This window comes from Poeciliopsis prolifica, unplaced genomic scaffold (assembly GCF_027474105.1).
Source record: "Poeciliopsis prolifica strain line A6 unplaced genomic scaffold, Auburn_PproV2 SCAFFOLD001, whole genome shotgun sequence".
In the NCBI taxonomy this organism is placed as follows: Eukaryota; Metazoa; Chordata; class Actinopteri; order Cyprinodontiformes; family Poeciliidae; genus Poeciliopsis; species Poeciliopsis prolifica.
The window spans coordinates 13826764-13842500 of NW_026562376.1; the positions used below are offsets into that span (position 1 = coordinate 13826764).

A 15737-nucleotide genomic window follows, 5' to 3' on the forward strand; every position below is an offset into this window, starting at 1 on the left:
AATACAATTATTTTTACATTTTACTTTAGTTTTCTATAAAGCACTTTAAATTGCCATGTGTTTAAATTATCCTGTACAAAACAGCTTGAATCTTAAGTGAATGAGAACACATGTAAAATTTTAAAATAGTATAGGACTGTAGGAATATATGGAGATTTAAAAAAATGTTTTACCTCTTCAGTAAAGTTTGAGATAACTTTATTGCCTAAATGATGTGTATTCACACACTGAGTTTCCTCATTGAAAATGTCTCATCAAATTAAGCAGAAAAAAAGGAAGTGTAAGCTAAGTCATTTATCCTTAAACTCTAATAAACAGTAAGTCAACATGAAGAATTAAAAACATCTGCCTACAATCTAACCGAATACCATTCAGATAGATTAACTTAGTGCTCATGTACCATAAGGAAAATAACTGTAAAACTCGCCACAATTCAAAAATCTCAAAACAGCACTTAGTTATGAACATTTATTAGTTATATTTGTATATGTACACCAAAGGTACAACATTTGTTGATATGTAGAAACAGATATTTTGTTTTCATGTCAACCAAAATCTGAGGAAAGAATGCTTCATTCTATTATTTTAACCCAATAGTATATTTCTCACACACATACTCTCTTGCCATTACATTGATATTACAACATCATTACAATAAGGGCAGACCCCAACTCATTTAAGGCAGCTATGAAACAGACCATCATGTCTACTTATGGAGTCCTTCAAAAAGACACACTTTACAGTGTTTAAAAATATTCCAGCTTTTTATTGTCAGTTACTTTGCATCAAATTGGTAACATTTAGCTGAGCAGGTGTCAGGTCTCTCAACATACCTGTTTATGTGTGAAATTCAAAAAGCTGTTGAGACTGAAGGCAATAAAAAAAAAAAAAAACAAAACATGGGATTCCTGTAAACTTCACTGGCATTGATTGTGCAAAAGAGGTGGGATGTGTGAAGAAGGGGTGAACTGAAGGCAGGCATAGACTCGAATGGGTCTAGATATTCATGACTTGTATATTTAAATGAGTCAGTGGAACAAACATGCCTGAGACTCAGAAGCCAGCATGTTTCCTTTGAAAATGATTCAGATAATTCACCTGAGGATCGTTGCTGTATACTGTGGTAGGCATAGGAATAGCAGTCATTTATTCTCTCTGATTAACTTCTTGGCTATGATTTTTCTCTCTCTGTGTGTCCTACACCAAGGGCAAACTTTACCCTTTTTTCGTCTTTAAATACCTTCATAACATCAGTTTTACCCTAAATAAGTGAGATTGGCCTCCTTCTAAAACAAGAAACATTTTTTTTACTCTCGTTTTTATTTCTCTTCTTAACCACCTCTCTTCATACAAACTGCGTTTGATTCAAGATCTCTGCAATTTCAATTAACCTCTGCATTGCCACAGAACAGAACAATTATATCCATATATGTACAATGAAAATGAATTCACACCGCTTTATATCTTTATGGAACAAACATTCAAAACGCTTACATTAGATACAAAAGAAAAGATATTTATATGTCATATGTGTGACAGAACTGTTAAAATGCTAGTTAACAGCAATTAGAAAATAAATTCAGACAGGCAATTTATTACATGTCATCTTCTATACATTTCGTCTAATCTATTAAAACAAATGTTTTTTTTTTTTTATTTGTTTGTTTTTTTCCCTTTCTCTAGCTGATTACATTTCAACGAGTCACAGGAATGAAACCTTATTTCTACATGGCATTTAAAAAGAAACAAAACAAACCAATAAAAGGAAAACAAAATCTGTTAACTACAATATATACACAAAGTGCATGGAAGCACTTCAAAATATCATGCGATAGTGGTGCAAAAAAATAATTAGAATTTTTATTTAATTCATGCGTCTACAACCATAACATTGAACATAGTAGTCATTCAACACTCTTATGGGACACTATGATTTGCATTGTCTCTTCACTGGAGAAGTTTTCTTTTTTAATATATATATGTATCACACAAGAGCTAAAGGAAAGGCTTAAAGAGCCTTTAAAGGTGTCACTTCTGTGCTCTGCAGCTCAGGAAATATAGATCAGACTTGACTGACCTTTAAGATTTAAGTGTTTTTAATATATGTGTTCAGGAATAAAAGCCCAGGTGATTCAATGAGTGTCTATGTGTGTGTTTTATTTGTTTTAGTATGCATCAGTCCTTTAATATGTTAAGTAGAACACCAATGTTGTTCACAACACGCCTCGTTTATGTTAAATTAACTTAAACAGGTGTAAACCGAGAATGTACTTTGAGAACTAAAGGACAAAGTGCTAAGTTAGGTTTACTATTGTTACAGTAAATGACATTTGATTTGAACACCTTCAAGGCATGGTTTTCATTTCAGCACAAAGAAAAAAAAGAAACAAAAGAGGAAAGAAGGATCCACCTAAAAAAAAAAAAAAACGACTTAATCAACTCCCTCGTAACTAAAGTCTCACGGCCCACTCACACCAGGATGAGGGGAAAGTTCAGGATTCAGGTCCTTGAAGGCTGGAACAGAACAACTCCAATTGGAGCATCATAGCAATTCATGCTAATGCCATTTTATGCCTTTTAAAACAACTGCCATGTTTGCTTTGAACAGTTGTATCAACAGGGGAATGTTTTACACAATGTTCTCCCAAAACTGTTGGAAAAAAGAAAGAATAAAAAAAAAGTTTTTATTGGTTATTGCCTCATTTACTTCATTTGAAGTTAATTCAAATGAATCATAACAAAGTAAGGCAGGGATAATAAACAGCTATAATATTGTTGTGGTTTCTAGAAAGCCATTATGTCCATGCACAAAGAGTGCCTTTACGTCATTGCTTTTAGTTTTCTCAAGCTACTCTGTTCACTAAGTTAAACCATGGTGTTTTTAAAATGTTGCACTTTTGAAAAAAACATGTTTATTATCAAGAAAATTCTCATCAAAAATTTACATGTGGAGAGCAAATGAAAATGCAGCAGTACATATCCATTTTGCTCTAAGGGATTCATTCCACTGGTGATGCACCACCTACAACCACCATTTCCTCTGTAAATAATCATTAATAAAAATGGGTTTGATGAATTGCTTTGACATTTCTGAGACCAGAGTTTTTTAGAAGTTCACTATGGTCATGGGCCATTCCTAACTAATCGTTAGCTTCAGCCTTTGGGACCACCCAGTTCAGATTTCTACTAAATGAAGGCATCAGAAGGGTTAAGATATCAACTGCATAAAACAATTTAGAAGACCACTTAAAAAATCCTGAACTATCCCTTCAACAAGTTTTCCAGTTTTCCCTGCTTTGTTCAAACCTTTGCCACCTTTATAATCAGCAGCAGATAGTTTGAATAATCTTAGCTTAACCCGTTTCTGTTCTGAGTCCTCTAAAATGTCCTCTTATTGGCACAAAAAGACAGCTGCAGCATATAGGGTTGATAGAAACAGTCTTGAGCTCTGATGGCATAAACACTGATTGCAGTACAGGAAGCCTCTTGGAAATATGATGAGATTGTGAATTGTGGTTGTTGCTTCACCTACTGTGCTTCATAAGTGCTCAGGGATGACTGTGCTTACAGGAAGAAAAAAAAACTGATTCCCCCAGTGGAATATAGCTTAAAAACCATGTGAATGAGTGTGCTTGAAATCTTCATTTTCCACAATATTTTCACATTTCTTTCAGTATAAATGTTGAAGATAAACACTTTTTTTTCACAGACAAAGCACTGATAAATGGTGCTAACAAGAAGCCATTTCCTTTAGCTGATAAGAGTAAACAGTTTGACATTACAAGAGTTCTTGATAAGGTAAACATAAAAAGCCTGAGTGTCTGGTGTTTGCTGTAAATCAATTTCCATATGCAACAAAGTTGTAATGGCCAAAAAAAGAAAAGAAAAAAAAAACACTAACTACAAATTAAACTTGGCATTTTGACATTAATTGTGCTCCATATAATCCATACATTTCTTTCAGGGTGCAATATTTGTATATATATTTTATTCTTTTTTTTGAGGAATACAAACAAATTTTAATTTCATTGGCATCGTAAAGGTACTTTGGGGGAAAAAGAGAAAAGTGCTTCATAAATATTTTAGGGATTTTACTTGCATCATATTGTGGATTTTAAAAAAAGTGACAATGTGTTGCAAGTGCGTAAGGAGGCAGAGGAAAGGCTTCTGTTAGCCGGTTGACTTTTTGCCTGTTTGGTCCCTATTCTTGACTTGGTCATGCTTTCTTGACACAAATAAATTAGTTTTAAAATCTCTCTCAATATGTGAAAGAAGAATGTCAATTTTCTTCACAGAAGACAAAAAAAGAAGAGGGGAAACAAATTCTGGTTTGTGGAAATAATTTGTGCTTTGTGATAATACTTGTATGTGAAGAGGCTCAGAAGGATTTTCCTTTGATCAGAGTACTTGATTATCGTAAATTGATCTACCAGAGATTTTTTATGAAGGTGTAAATACATCATTTTAAACACAGATAAAATCAGTTGCATCCATCATTGGTGTGGTTCCCACTCAGAAAAAGGAGCCATCTTTATAACATGTGGAAGATGCCCTCAGTGCATGTGAGTTGCACCACTACTTTGTTGCTTTTTATATAAGCATATACTGAACTGTAGTCCTAAGAAAAAAATATTCATTAATAATTCTCTCTTTCTTCCCTCCCCAAGCCTTGAAGTATGTTGTGCAAGTATCTGATATACAGGATGTGTCTGCGCGCTAAAAAGTGAGGTATAACTCTGTTGTCAGTTCACGGTTATGTGAATTAGTATAACATACCACTCAGATGGACAAAATACCAAAATCTTCTTAAAGGGTCTAAGAATAAAAAAAATAAAACTACATAAAAAAACAAAAACAAACAAAAAAAAAACATTAGTAGTTCTGTTCATGTGACTTTTCATTCACTCTTCTTGTTTTATCACCAGATAGGAAAGCTCGTGGAGCCCAGGAGCAGGGGGATCTCTGCGCTGCCATTATTCATGTTTCCATGGTTCCTCCTCAACAAGCGTGCACTCCGCAGCAGAACCGTTAGCGGCTGAGGTTACCTGCAAGCAGTCAGCAGGAAGATCTGAGCAGCTCATTCATGGCACACGTTAAAGAATACTCTTCACACTGTTCACAGTCAAAGGAGAATTTAGAACATTTGCAGGTGGTGTTAATGGAAACACGGTTAATATGTTATTACAGCGCATAGATCTCTCTGTTTGCATTTAGGATAAATCCACTATCATAGACAGTTGAAGTTAATGTTAACCTATGTGAATACCAATGTGCACCTCTACAGTCTCAGAACAACTTCATGTAAGAAAGCCCACTTATTAACCTGACAGAGTACACCTGTGAAATGAAAACCATTTCAGGTGACGACCTCTTGAAGCGCATCAGAGAATGCAGAGTGTGTGCAAAGCAGTAATCACAGCAAAAGGTTGCTACTTTGAAGAAACTACAAAATAAGGCGTATTTCCATTTGTTTTACACTTTTTTGTTTAGTACATATTTCCACATGTGTTAATTCATAGTTTGATGCCTTCAGTGTGAATCTACAAAGTCAATAGTCATGAAAATAAAGGAAACTCATTGAATGAAAAGGTGTGTCTAAACTTTTGGTCTGTACTGCATATATATATATAGATCTATATATATATAGATATCTAAATGAAGGCATCAGAAGGGTTAAGATATCAACTGCATAAAACAATTTAGAAGACCACTTAAAAAATCCTGAACTATCCCTTCAACAAGTTTTCCAGTTTTCCCTGCTTTGTTCAAACCTTTGCCACCTTTATAATCAGCAGCAGATAGTTTGAATAATCTTAGCTTAACCCGTTTCTGTTCTGAGTCCTCTAAAATGTCCTCTTATTGGCACAAAAAGACAGCTGCAGCATATAGGGTTGATAGAAACAGTCTTGAGCTCTGATGGCATAAACACTGATTGCAGTACAGGAAGCCTCTTGGAAATATGATGTGATTGTGAATTGTGGTTGTATATATATATATATCTATATCTATATATATATAGATATATCTATATCTATATATAGATAGATATATATATATCTATCTATATATAGATATAGATATATCTTCACTAAATGTTTTCTTTTGAGTTTTCTGACCCTCCCCTGAAGAAGGTGTGTCATATTTTAAAGCTTGTAGTTATAAATTCTTCATTATCCATGTATAAAACAATCATCACTTTGCATGTATCTTGTACTTTGTTAATGTTTCAGCAAACAAAAAGCCAGTCTTTTTTTTTTTTCTTTTAGAAGAAGCAGAAATGGCAAATTATGGGAACCTCTGAGCAACCAACAAGGTTCATCCTTATGGCAATGGAAGTGTTTGACTTGAGAATGAACTACGAATTTGATTATTTTTCACATTAAGGTTAATAACAATGCCACAAAATGTAAAATGTAAGATGAGACAAAATAAAATCTTAATGGTCCATACAAAATATACACATCAATTTAAACAATGTACAAAAACATAAATAATAAAAAAATAAATAAATAAATGCATTGTTATATTTAGTCATTTTTGCAAGTCTTCTAAAGCAGTGTGGAACAGGGTTAGTAATGTGAGTCATGGTATGTACATCAGAAAAAAAAAAACATAAAATAGTAAAAGAAATAATGAAAATGCAAATCCTGGAAGTGGCCTTTGTGTCACATACAAACATAAAAAAATTACTTACAATTTGGACACTGAAAAGAGGTGGTTGTAATTGTTTTACTGGTTTACAGTACTTCTTGGCAACACCCTTTATAATTTAAGAAATGCAAATTTCATCATTTGACTTTTTCTGACCAGGTGTGCAAGTAATAGTATGAAAGTTTCAAAAACAAAACGAAAAAAACATAGAGCTGAGATTTAACCTGTGATTTGTTCTACATTATCGTTACAATAGCTTTTGATTTTGCCGCATAGTTCTCAGAGCTGGGACAGAGAGACTGTGTTAGAGCACTTAATCACTCTTGGTGGGATGTAGAGGTGTGCATTAGTTATTTATGAACTGCTAATTATGCAACACTTCCCATCACTGCATTTTAAATTAAAAGGATAAATGAGTAAAAAAAATGTATTAAAGATTTATGATCAGCCGCAAAACAAGATAAAGTGAAGAAAAGCCGCTGGATATAATGTTGTATAAACAGAAAATAGCAACTAAAATATTGATAGAAACTTTTTAATTGAAACTAAAGCTGTGTTTATTGAGCTACTCTGAACTTGCGTTAGATGTGACACTGCTAAATAATTTCTCAGAGTTATATTGAGGAAGTTCATACTTTGTCCCATAAATCGTCGTGGGGGGATAGCTGATCTGTCTTTAATTTTCTATGCAAGCACATCAACTATGTTTTGAATTGTTTTAAATGTTGAATGATCATTAAACACAAAAGTGGCTGTTCCAGAAGAGTAAATAAACTTGGTACAGATGTGAAATGAAGAGTGTATGAAAGTGCATCTCTGCTTACAAAGACTCGGTGGAGAGCAAGCAGAACAAAGCAAAGCTGCGGGATGAGCATGCAACGGCAGAGGGCTATATTGAAGTCTCTATGTCAGAAAGCGTTAATAGTACCTTGCATTCATCTACTAAGACAGAATTGTTAGCATTGGCAGTAGCAGCTGTAGAAGAGGTTGCGGTTAAGACGCACTGGTTGGAATTGTTCTCGTGGTGGTTCTTCATGTCGTCATAGTAGGACTGGGTCTTTGTCATCATTTCGATGTCGTCTGATTTAGCCATGTGCGCATCCAGCTCATCCAGCTCAGCTTTGGACAGATGGTACACAATCCCTGCACCGTAGGAGTCACCCACCACATTCACTGAGGTCCTGAAACGATCCCTGAAGAGAAACAAACCAAGATTTTAAAGACATCAGACATTTTTTTGTGCATAATAATATAAATCTATTATATGAACAAAATATAACCAGAATATATGCATAAGACTCACAATAACCAGTCAACAGCAACCAGCAAACTGATATCCTGGGTTGGTAAGCCGACAGCAGTAAGGATCAACAGCATAGTCACCAGGCCGGCACTGGGAATACTGGCTGCTCCAACACTGGCAAGGGTGGCTGTCAGACTGAAGAAAAAGAAAATAAGTTATGTAGATAATAACATACAGAGTTTAAAAAAAAAAAAAAAAAAGATTGCTTCTCTTTTTCTTTTACCCCATGTTTCAGGTCTTCAGAAAATGTAACCTGAATGCAGTTTTCAAATTAATTAATTTACCAAGTGAAAGTGCTGTCAACACCAACCTGCTTGACCTCATATCTCAGTTGGATTAAATTTCAGACTTTCCCTGCACTCCAACTCTTTATTTTTTTCATCCAAAGTCATTAGACAGTGGACTTGCTGACGTGCTTTCGATCACTGTTTACTGCTACTTAAAGTCGACAGCTGGGTTTCTGTCAGATGTCAAGTTTTATGAGTCTGTCATTTACAGTAAGTCACCCAAGTTCTAAAGGAACAGCACCTCTGCCATCATATTTGAGAACATTTCACAAAATGTCAACTTCTGTGAAGATGTAACAGATTGCACCTTCCAGAAAGTTCTCCTTTTATCGCTTCACCATACAAAATGTCTCCTCAAAAGTCTTGAAAAGACTTTCGATATTTTTTTTCATCCAAAACTACTATTTAAGTAATTTCTGAAAGGTCTGTTTATTTACTCAGGTTATTTTTATGTTAGTATTAAAGGTTCATAATTTGTAATATTTAAATGTGGTAAAAAAGTGAAAACAGAGAAAATCTGTAAATATGAAAAAAAAAGGCACTGTATTCATACTGGCTCTTTCTATAGGGCTCTTTCTTTAGGCTGCATAAAGTGCAAGCCTGGGGAAAACCTGATTTGGTTCCAAAATGTGGGAGATGGGATGTTTATTTTGAAGCTTCATTGATTTATGTGCCACAAAAATGTCAGATCTAGGGTCATCCATCTTCAACTCACTCTATTATGAGAAGAGTCTTTTGGCAAAGATTGATGAAAGAGAGCATGTACCCACTGTTTGTCTTCCTGCCTAGCATGAGGCTCGGCCCTATTGCTACTTCCTCATGCTGGTTTATGTGCTTCACTTTAATTTTCTTATTTCTAAGCACACATTCTTCATAGTTTACTGATTAATACATCCACACTTCTGCTGAGTAACTATGCTGACTTATCGACAACTGAATTACTTTCTTTGTTATTTTTGATTTACAGAAAAAAGGCATGCTTCTCATTTACAAACTAAAGACTCTTTGAACCTTGAATTAAATAAACATATATATAAGAAAGCTCTTCTTACCTGACTGTGACAATCTGACCAGGATCAAGATGCACACCATTCATCTGGGCAATAAAGATGGCCGCCACAGCCTCATAGAGAGCAGTTCCATCCATATTGATGGTGGCACCTACTGGGAGCACAAAACGAGTGACTCTTTTGTCAATTGCCAAATTCTCCTCCAGGCAACGGAATGTGACAGGAAGTGTGCCAGCACTGGAGATAAAAGCAAAAAAAAACAAGCACTATAAATGCATATAACCATTCACAAATTATCTCTAAAAACAAGTATACACAATGACTTGTTCACTCATTGATCCTTATTCATGCTGACCTGGAAGCTGTTCCCAGAGCAGTGATCCAGGCCTGGAAGATTCCCAAGAAGAAGGTGAAGGGGTTTTTCCTTGTAATGACGAAATAAATGCTGGGCAGGAAGATTGCGCCATGGATGATCAGACCAATAATCACAGTCACCATGTACATGCCAAGCTGCCTGGCCACCACCTCCAAGTCCTTAATGGAGATGATCTTGCCACAAATCAGACAGGCAATACCAAAGGGAGAGTACCTTATTGGGTGAGAAACAATCTATTGTTACTTTGAAATCAAAATGAAAAGCAAAATCAAAACAAGTTGTAAGAGCACTGTGATAATGATGTAATAACCTTTAGATATGTTTCAAAATAACATGAGATAAAGGAGTCCCTTTCTTGCAGTTTTTGGAAGCTTAGTTAGCTTAAGCGTTTCTACATTTTTTAAACATACAACCACAAGCTTGATTGTATTTAATTAGAGTTACATGTGATAACTGTAGGAGAGCTGCAGAGATTCATACCTCAGATTGAGAAACCTGTCGATGTAAAATCTGTGGTTCATGCCTTCCATAAATCTGACTTTTATGGAAGAGTAGCAGTTTGGCAGAAGCCATGCAGGGTACAATGCAAACATAAGGGAAAATTATGCTCTGGTCATTTGAAAAAAAAAAAAAAAAAAAAACGGTTTTGACCGCAATGAAAAATCCACATTTTCAATGTTCCAATCCTAAACATAAAGCTAAACGTACAATTATCAATTATTATTCAAGTATTAGAAGAGCCAAGTCAAACTATGAAACTATATCCTATTGAGGAACTTCAGTAAAACTTAAAAAAATCATACTTCAATATGTTCTCCATCTTATATGATTGTCATTAAGCTATTTTGGAAAGAAGAATTGCCAAACATTTCATTCTTGATATCTGTAACATACAACCACCTTTTGCTACAGAAGTCACAGAGAGTCATTAGGACATATCTGCAAAATATTGACTCAGGATGGCTGAATACCTTTCATATTTTTCAGATTCATTTTTGTAAGAGATAACGAAAAGCATCCATCCCATTCCTTCTTAATCACAATACTGTGCTATGTCAGCATATCACACAAAACCCCAAAAGAATACATTGAAGTTTGTGGATGGAGCATGAGAACATGTGAAAAATTTACATTGACATGAAATTTTGTTTTCAAGCACAGTGAAATGGATTTTGAAATGGATCAAAGAAATTCATGACAGATACCAACCACATGATCATGATGACAAGTTTCATCACAATCTCATTGAGGATATTGAAGAACTCAATCATGAGTCTGGCCTTCTCTCCCATCTTGCCCATGCAGATGCCAAATGCAATAAAGAAACCAATCAGACCTGCAGCAGAAAATTATGAATGCATCAGAAAAGATGCAATGGAGGGCGACTTCAGTAGGAAGTAGGCAGAAAATGTATAAAGATATTTACATTGCCGAGTATGAGAAATGAATTTGATGAGCTGACTTGTTTTAGTTGATGAAAATGCCTCAACAGCAAATAAATTGCATTTTCATCACAAGAAGCTTGGGATTCTCTGCCCATCAGCAAATGTTAGCTTTGTTACAGCTAGCATGATGATTTTAACATCAATTTGATGCAACGGTGCAAATGTGTGCAATTAACGATGAGGCCCCAGAGTACCCTGTATTGCATACCCAAAACATTCATGCCACTTTTGAACTGAAGTGACTTTTTGATGATGAACTGTGGCTCCTTGGTAATGTTAGCCACCAGGCCCTCCATAGTGGTGACATTAACTTCCTCCTCCACAACCACCTCAACTTTTTTTGTGACTGTTTGGATCTGGAAAAAAAAAAGAAACATAAATAAGTGGCAGTAGTTGCCAAATAAGTTCTCAGTAGTTGCAGAAAAGAAAAACCATCAGAATTCCCTAACTGGTTTTAAGATATGTTATGACCTAATTATACAGATTCTAATGTGATGCTTACATTATATATTTAGGCTTTTTTATAGTCACAATTTAATTGAAAATAACCCCTTTATTTTTTTAGAAAGCAGCTAGCTTCATTCCTGTCAGGATATATCTAGCTCTGTTGCTATTTAGACCATCTTATGTTAGGTCAGCATAGGGTCTAAATACAAGAAAGCAACAGATCAGCCTTACAGTATCTACACCTGTTTTCTATTTGCTGTCACACTTTGAATGGAAGTGTTATTGTCGCTCTTAGTGCGCTCAGAGTGGACGGGCCCAACTAACAAAATTTATATCGTAATCTTTACAGTTAAACAGTTGAGCAGACTGGAAGGTAAGAGTATGTCTGAAACTAACTTATTTCAATGCAATAAATAAAACTTTCTTCTAGTTTAACATGATATTATAATGAGAACTTAACAATTAGAATGGACTCTACAAACGCAATCTCATCTTTTACCTGTTGGAAGCAGGCTTGCACCAGGTTTTCTGGGAAGAGATTCCTTATCAGATCGAAGAAGGCATCCAAGCTGGACACATCATCGTTTTTCTCGCCCTCGCCCAGATTTTCCTTCAGTTTGGGGTTGCCAGGGTGGATGACTAGCACCAGGATGACACCCAGGACAGCAGCAATGATAGTGGTGGACATGTAGTAGACCATAGCTCTGGTTCCGAGGCGACCACTAGATTTGGCATCCAGGCCAGCAAGCCCTGTATGCACACAAGCAAGATGTTAATCTGATCATTTCTAGTTCAAAGAAGAAACTGACATAATATGTAGGGATAAAGAAATCAAAACAAGTTGCTAGTTGGTGACTCTAAGTTCACCATCAAGTATGTTGCAACAGAGGAAGCAACCAGTCAATATGAGTAACATAGTTTTTTTTTCTTGAGAATTTAAAAGCACACGTTTTTGATTGTGATCAAGTCGGCACCTGTGATTAAGCTGGAGATAATGAGAGGCAGGATCAACATCTTCAGCATCCTCATCAGAATATCTCCAGGAAAAGCAATCACCATGACAATATCCGGATGAATTGGAGAGGCAACACGCAGCAGCATCCCTGCTACAGCTCCCAGGATCACTCCTAAAATGAAAGGAGTGGGAATAAATTCATAATCACTTGATGAAAAATGCATCTCAATCTACGCAAGGGGGAACAATCTCAATGGATAAACTGCATTATTTAATATGAAAATTCTAGTCATTTTCAATCAGTTGTTTTTGCTTCTGTGGTTCTTTGTCTTTGAAGACAACTCAGTATCTACTCCCACGTTCTCAAATCAGCTGTTTAGGGTCAAAAAAGATCCTGTTGGCTACATGTTCAGCAAGCATAGTCAGTTGTCAAGATAAAACCAAAACCAGCCAAGATCAAATTTCTTTGAAAGAGGCAGCATATCAGATTGTCAGGCATATGTAAAATTTAACTTCAAGATTTTTTTTTTTCAGCATATTCAAATTCCACAGAATACTAAAGAAGTAGACCAGTTTTTCATTTGGAGAATGGATTAAAACTTACACTACTGCACTTGTCTGTTCTTAAAATATTTTTTATAGTTTCTCTGAGGTTTGCTCACAGGCAACTCTGCAAATCGCTGATGTGCTTCAATGTTCTTGAAAGAAAGCAAAAGTGTCTCCTGCAAACCCTTGGAAACCAGCCATACTTTCTTGTTTCAGATACACTTTCAATATATTTGACAAGTAACAACCTCATAGGGGCCGGTGTAGTCACAGCTCCAGAGATTATATATATATATATATATATATATATATATATATATATATATATATATATATATGTATGTATGTATGTACTCCGTATAAACACCTCTGCAGTTTAAATCAGTTATAATTACCATGACAATCTCCAGTGGATAAATGCAACAACAATGAGGGTGGACTTTTTGAAAAATTTTAAATACCTTTTTAAACATATACATTTTAAATGTATACACAATGCATACAAATGAGTTACAATGAAAGTCACTGTAACTTTACAGTGACCAGATAATGACAACATAATTTTGTATATATCTGGGAATTACTTTTGTGATCTTCTGGCTACTCACACTATTTCAGTTACCTGAAGGCACACCTCTGAATGTATTTACTGTAAGACAACACATAAAACATACTACTTTGTTATGTTACCTAATGGGGAAAAAAATAACATTACCCAAGAAAAAAATAAAAAGTTTAATTCATTTGTCGATGCAATTTCCAGATGCATGTCTGAAACTACCAAGTTTGTCTGTTGATACAGTTAGAGTATGAACACAATATGAATATCCAGCCATTATAATGTTTACTAAGGAGAAGAGTTCTGAAACACAACATTTTGGGGTGAAACATGCAAATCAACACCAGAACAAAAGCAAAAGTCATCATGAAGATTCTTGCTGAAGCTGTTAAGAGAGTATCATCGCACTATTGAAAGTGACGTACAGCGAGGAAGATGATGTTTTCCCCAAATCAACATGAAGCACATTCAGTTTAGACACATTCATTTTGAAACAGTTTAGGCTATCTGTAAAACAAACAAACAAACAAACAAAAAATCTTTATCAGTTTATGTAGTTATTTCAAGTGTCAAATCATTACCTGTTTCCTCCTCTGCATTTCGATAACAAACATCTGAGTACGGCAGACAAGCATACTGGAGACTGAGAGAGCTGGCATATAACTTTTAAAACCTATATTTAGATGCATAAACCTTAAGATCAGTAAATCTGGCAGACATATATCTTAGTCTTAATGTATATGGTAGAAGTGATTCTCTATCTCCACAATTATTTCCAGAATGTAAATCTGCCATCCATCTGGTCTGGCTAGAGTCAGCTGCTGTTCCTCTGCGTCTGCGTGACTGTTGGTGCATAGCCAGTACGGAAGCACGAGTGACATCCTGGGGCTGCCAACATCCGGTTGATTTTAGACATCTTTTCTCTTCGACCTTATCAATGACCAGTTACTTACTTCTTTACAGAGATTTATTTCTTAGTTCTGATGTGACAGGGGAGCTATCATGCTCTGAGCTCACTTTATGAGCGTTGTGTGATTGAGATGTCCATAAAAGCTGAACTGTCCAAAACTTTTAAAAGTCCTCATTGGAAGGAATTTCCGAAACCTCATTAGAAAGTAATGTGTCACTGATGGCCATGACAAGGCATAGAAGTAATATAATAAAAGATCTGTTCAGCAACCAAAACATGGCATGCTTTCAGTGTTTATTAATTCCCTTCCTTCATCACAAAGAGTTACAGCGGTAACCACGATGCTTTGCGTCCATCACCATGGGTTTGTTTGGGTGACTTGTATGTGTCGACACACAACTCATAGCAACAGGTGGCATCATGCTGTAGAAGGTCAGAACACCCAGTCAGCTTACTGCCTGTTACACTGAACACAGATGGCATCTCCTCCTCACGCTGTAAGCTAGCTGCAGAGTTTAGCTCTGAGTTAACAGAGCATAGTTTTTATCATACGCCTGAGAAAGAAAAAAAAAAAAAAAATCTTACCAAGGACTGTGAGCGTGAGCAGGAGGTTCTTGAACATTTTGGAGCAGATTTGGGCACATTTGGACCGAGGCCTCGCCTCGATGGGCTCCAGGTGGCTCTCATGCATCCTCACCTCCACTTGTTTAGGCATACTGTTGGCACTGCAGCAAAAAAAAAAAAAAACACAAAAGAGAAGAATTTAAGAAATGCTAATAAAATAATCCATCGGGTTTTCAGTCACAAAAAAAAAAAAAAAAAATGTTATAACTTGTTTTGATTGGGAATTTCACAGTGATAGCAGCATGATTTTAGTCATCTCCTCTATAAAGTTTTTTAAAAAAAGCAGTGTAACAAAAACATGCAAAGCATTCAACTGTTGCCAAGATGTCACTTGAACACCGTGGTTACTATGGCATTCGACAGATAGAAGCTGTCAAGATTATGCAGCTTGATAATTGTTCCCCTTTCCAACGATGGTAAAGTCATGTCTGTTGCACATTATTTACATTTCTTCAGTACTGGACTATTCTAATCCATCCATTCATACAGTTGTTCAGTTAATCTTCTTTCTAGAAGACAATGAATAATCTAAATTAATCCAAAAACAAAACAGTATGTAGACAATAAAATGACTGAAAAAATAAATAGCAGGAGTGAAATTAATATTTCATGCTGAACTGAAGC

General features: G+C 35.5%; 1 protein-coding gene across 3 annotated transcripts in view; it reads right to left on the minus strand.

Annotated features, from left to right (window-relative positions):
• Nucleotides 1-454: 454 nt before the first annotated feature.
• LOC129358314 (excitatory amino acid transporter 2-like) overlaps nt 455-15737 on the minus strand; it is a 35491-nt gene continuing 20208 nt past the window's right edge. For 2 of the 3 annotated variants that reach the window (XM_055027281.1, XM_055027271.1), the window contains exons 2-11: nt 15075-15214; nt 12494-12646; nt 12019-12269; nt 11281-11428; nt 10837-10963; nt 9607-9840; nt 9294-9488; nt 7955-8089; nt 7656-7844; nt 455-5045 (exon numbers count right to left, since the gene is read on the minus strand). In XM_055027281.1, coding sequence (XP_054883256.1) covers nt 5042-5045; nt 7656-7844; nt 7955-8089; nt 9294-9488; nt 9607-9840; nt 10837-10963; nt 11281-11428; nt 12019-12269; nt 12494-12646; nt 15075-15204 — 1566 coding nt within the window. In that variant the 5' untranslated portion in view covers nt 15205-15214 and the 3' untranslated portion in view covers nt 455-5041. Of the gene's footprint in view, nt 5046-7579; nt 7845-7954; nt 8090-9293; nt 9489-9606; nt 9841-10836; nt 10964-11280; nt 11429-12018; nt 12270-12493; nt 12647-15074; nt 15215-15737 lie in introns of all 3 variants that reach the window. The other variant, XM_055027289.1, reaches the window with a different exon arrangement.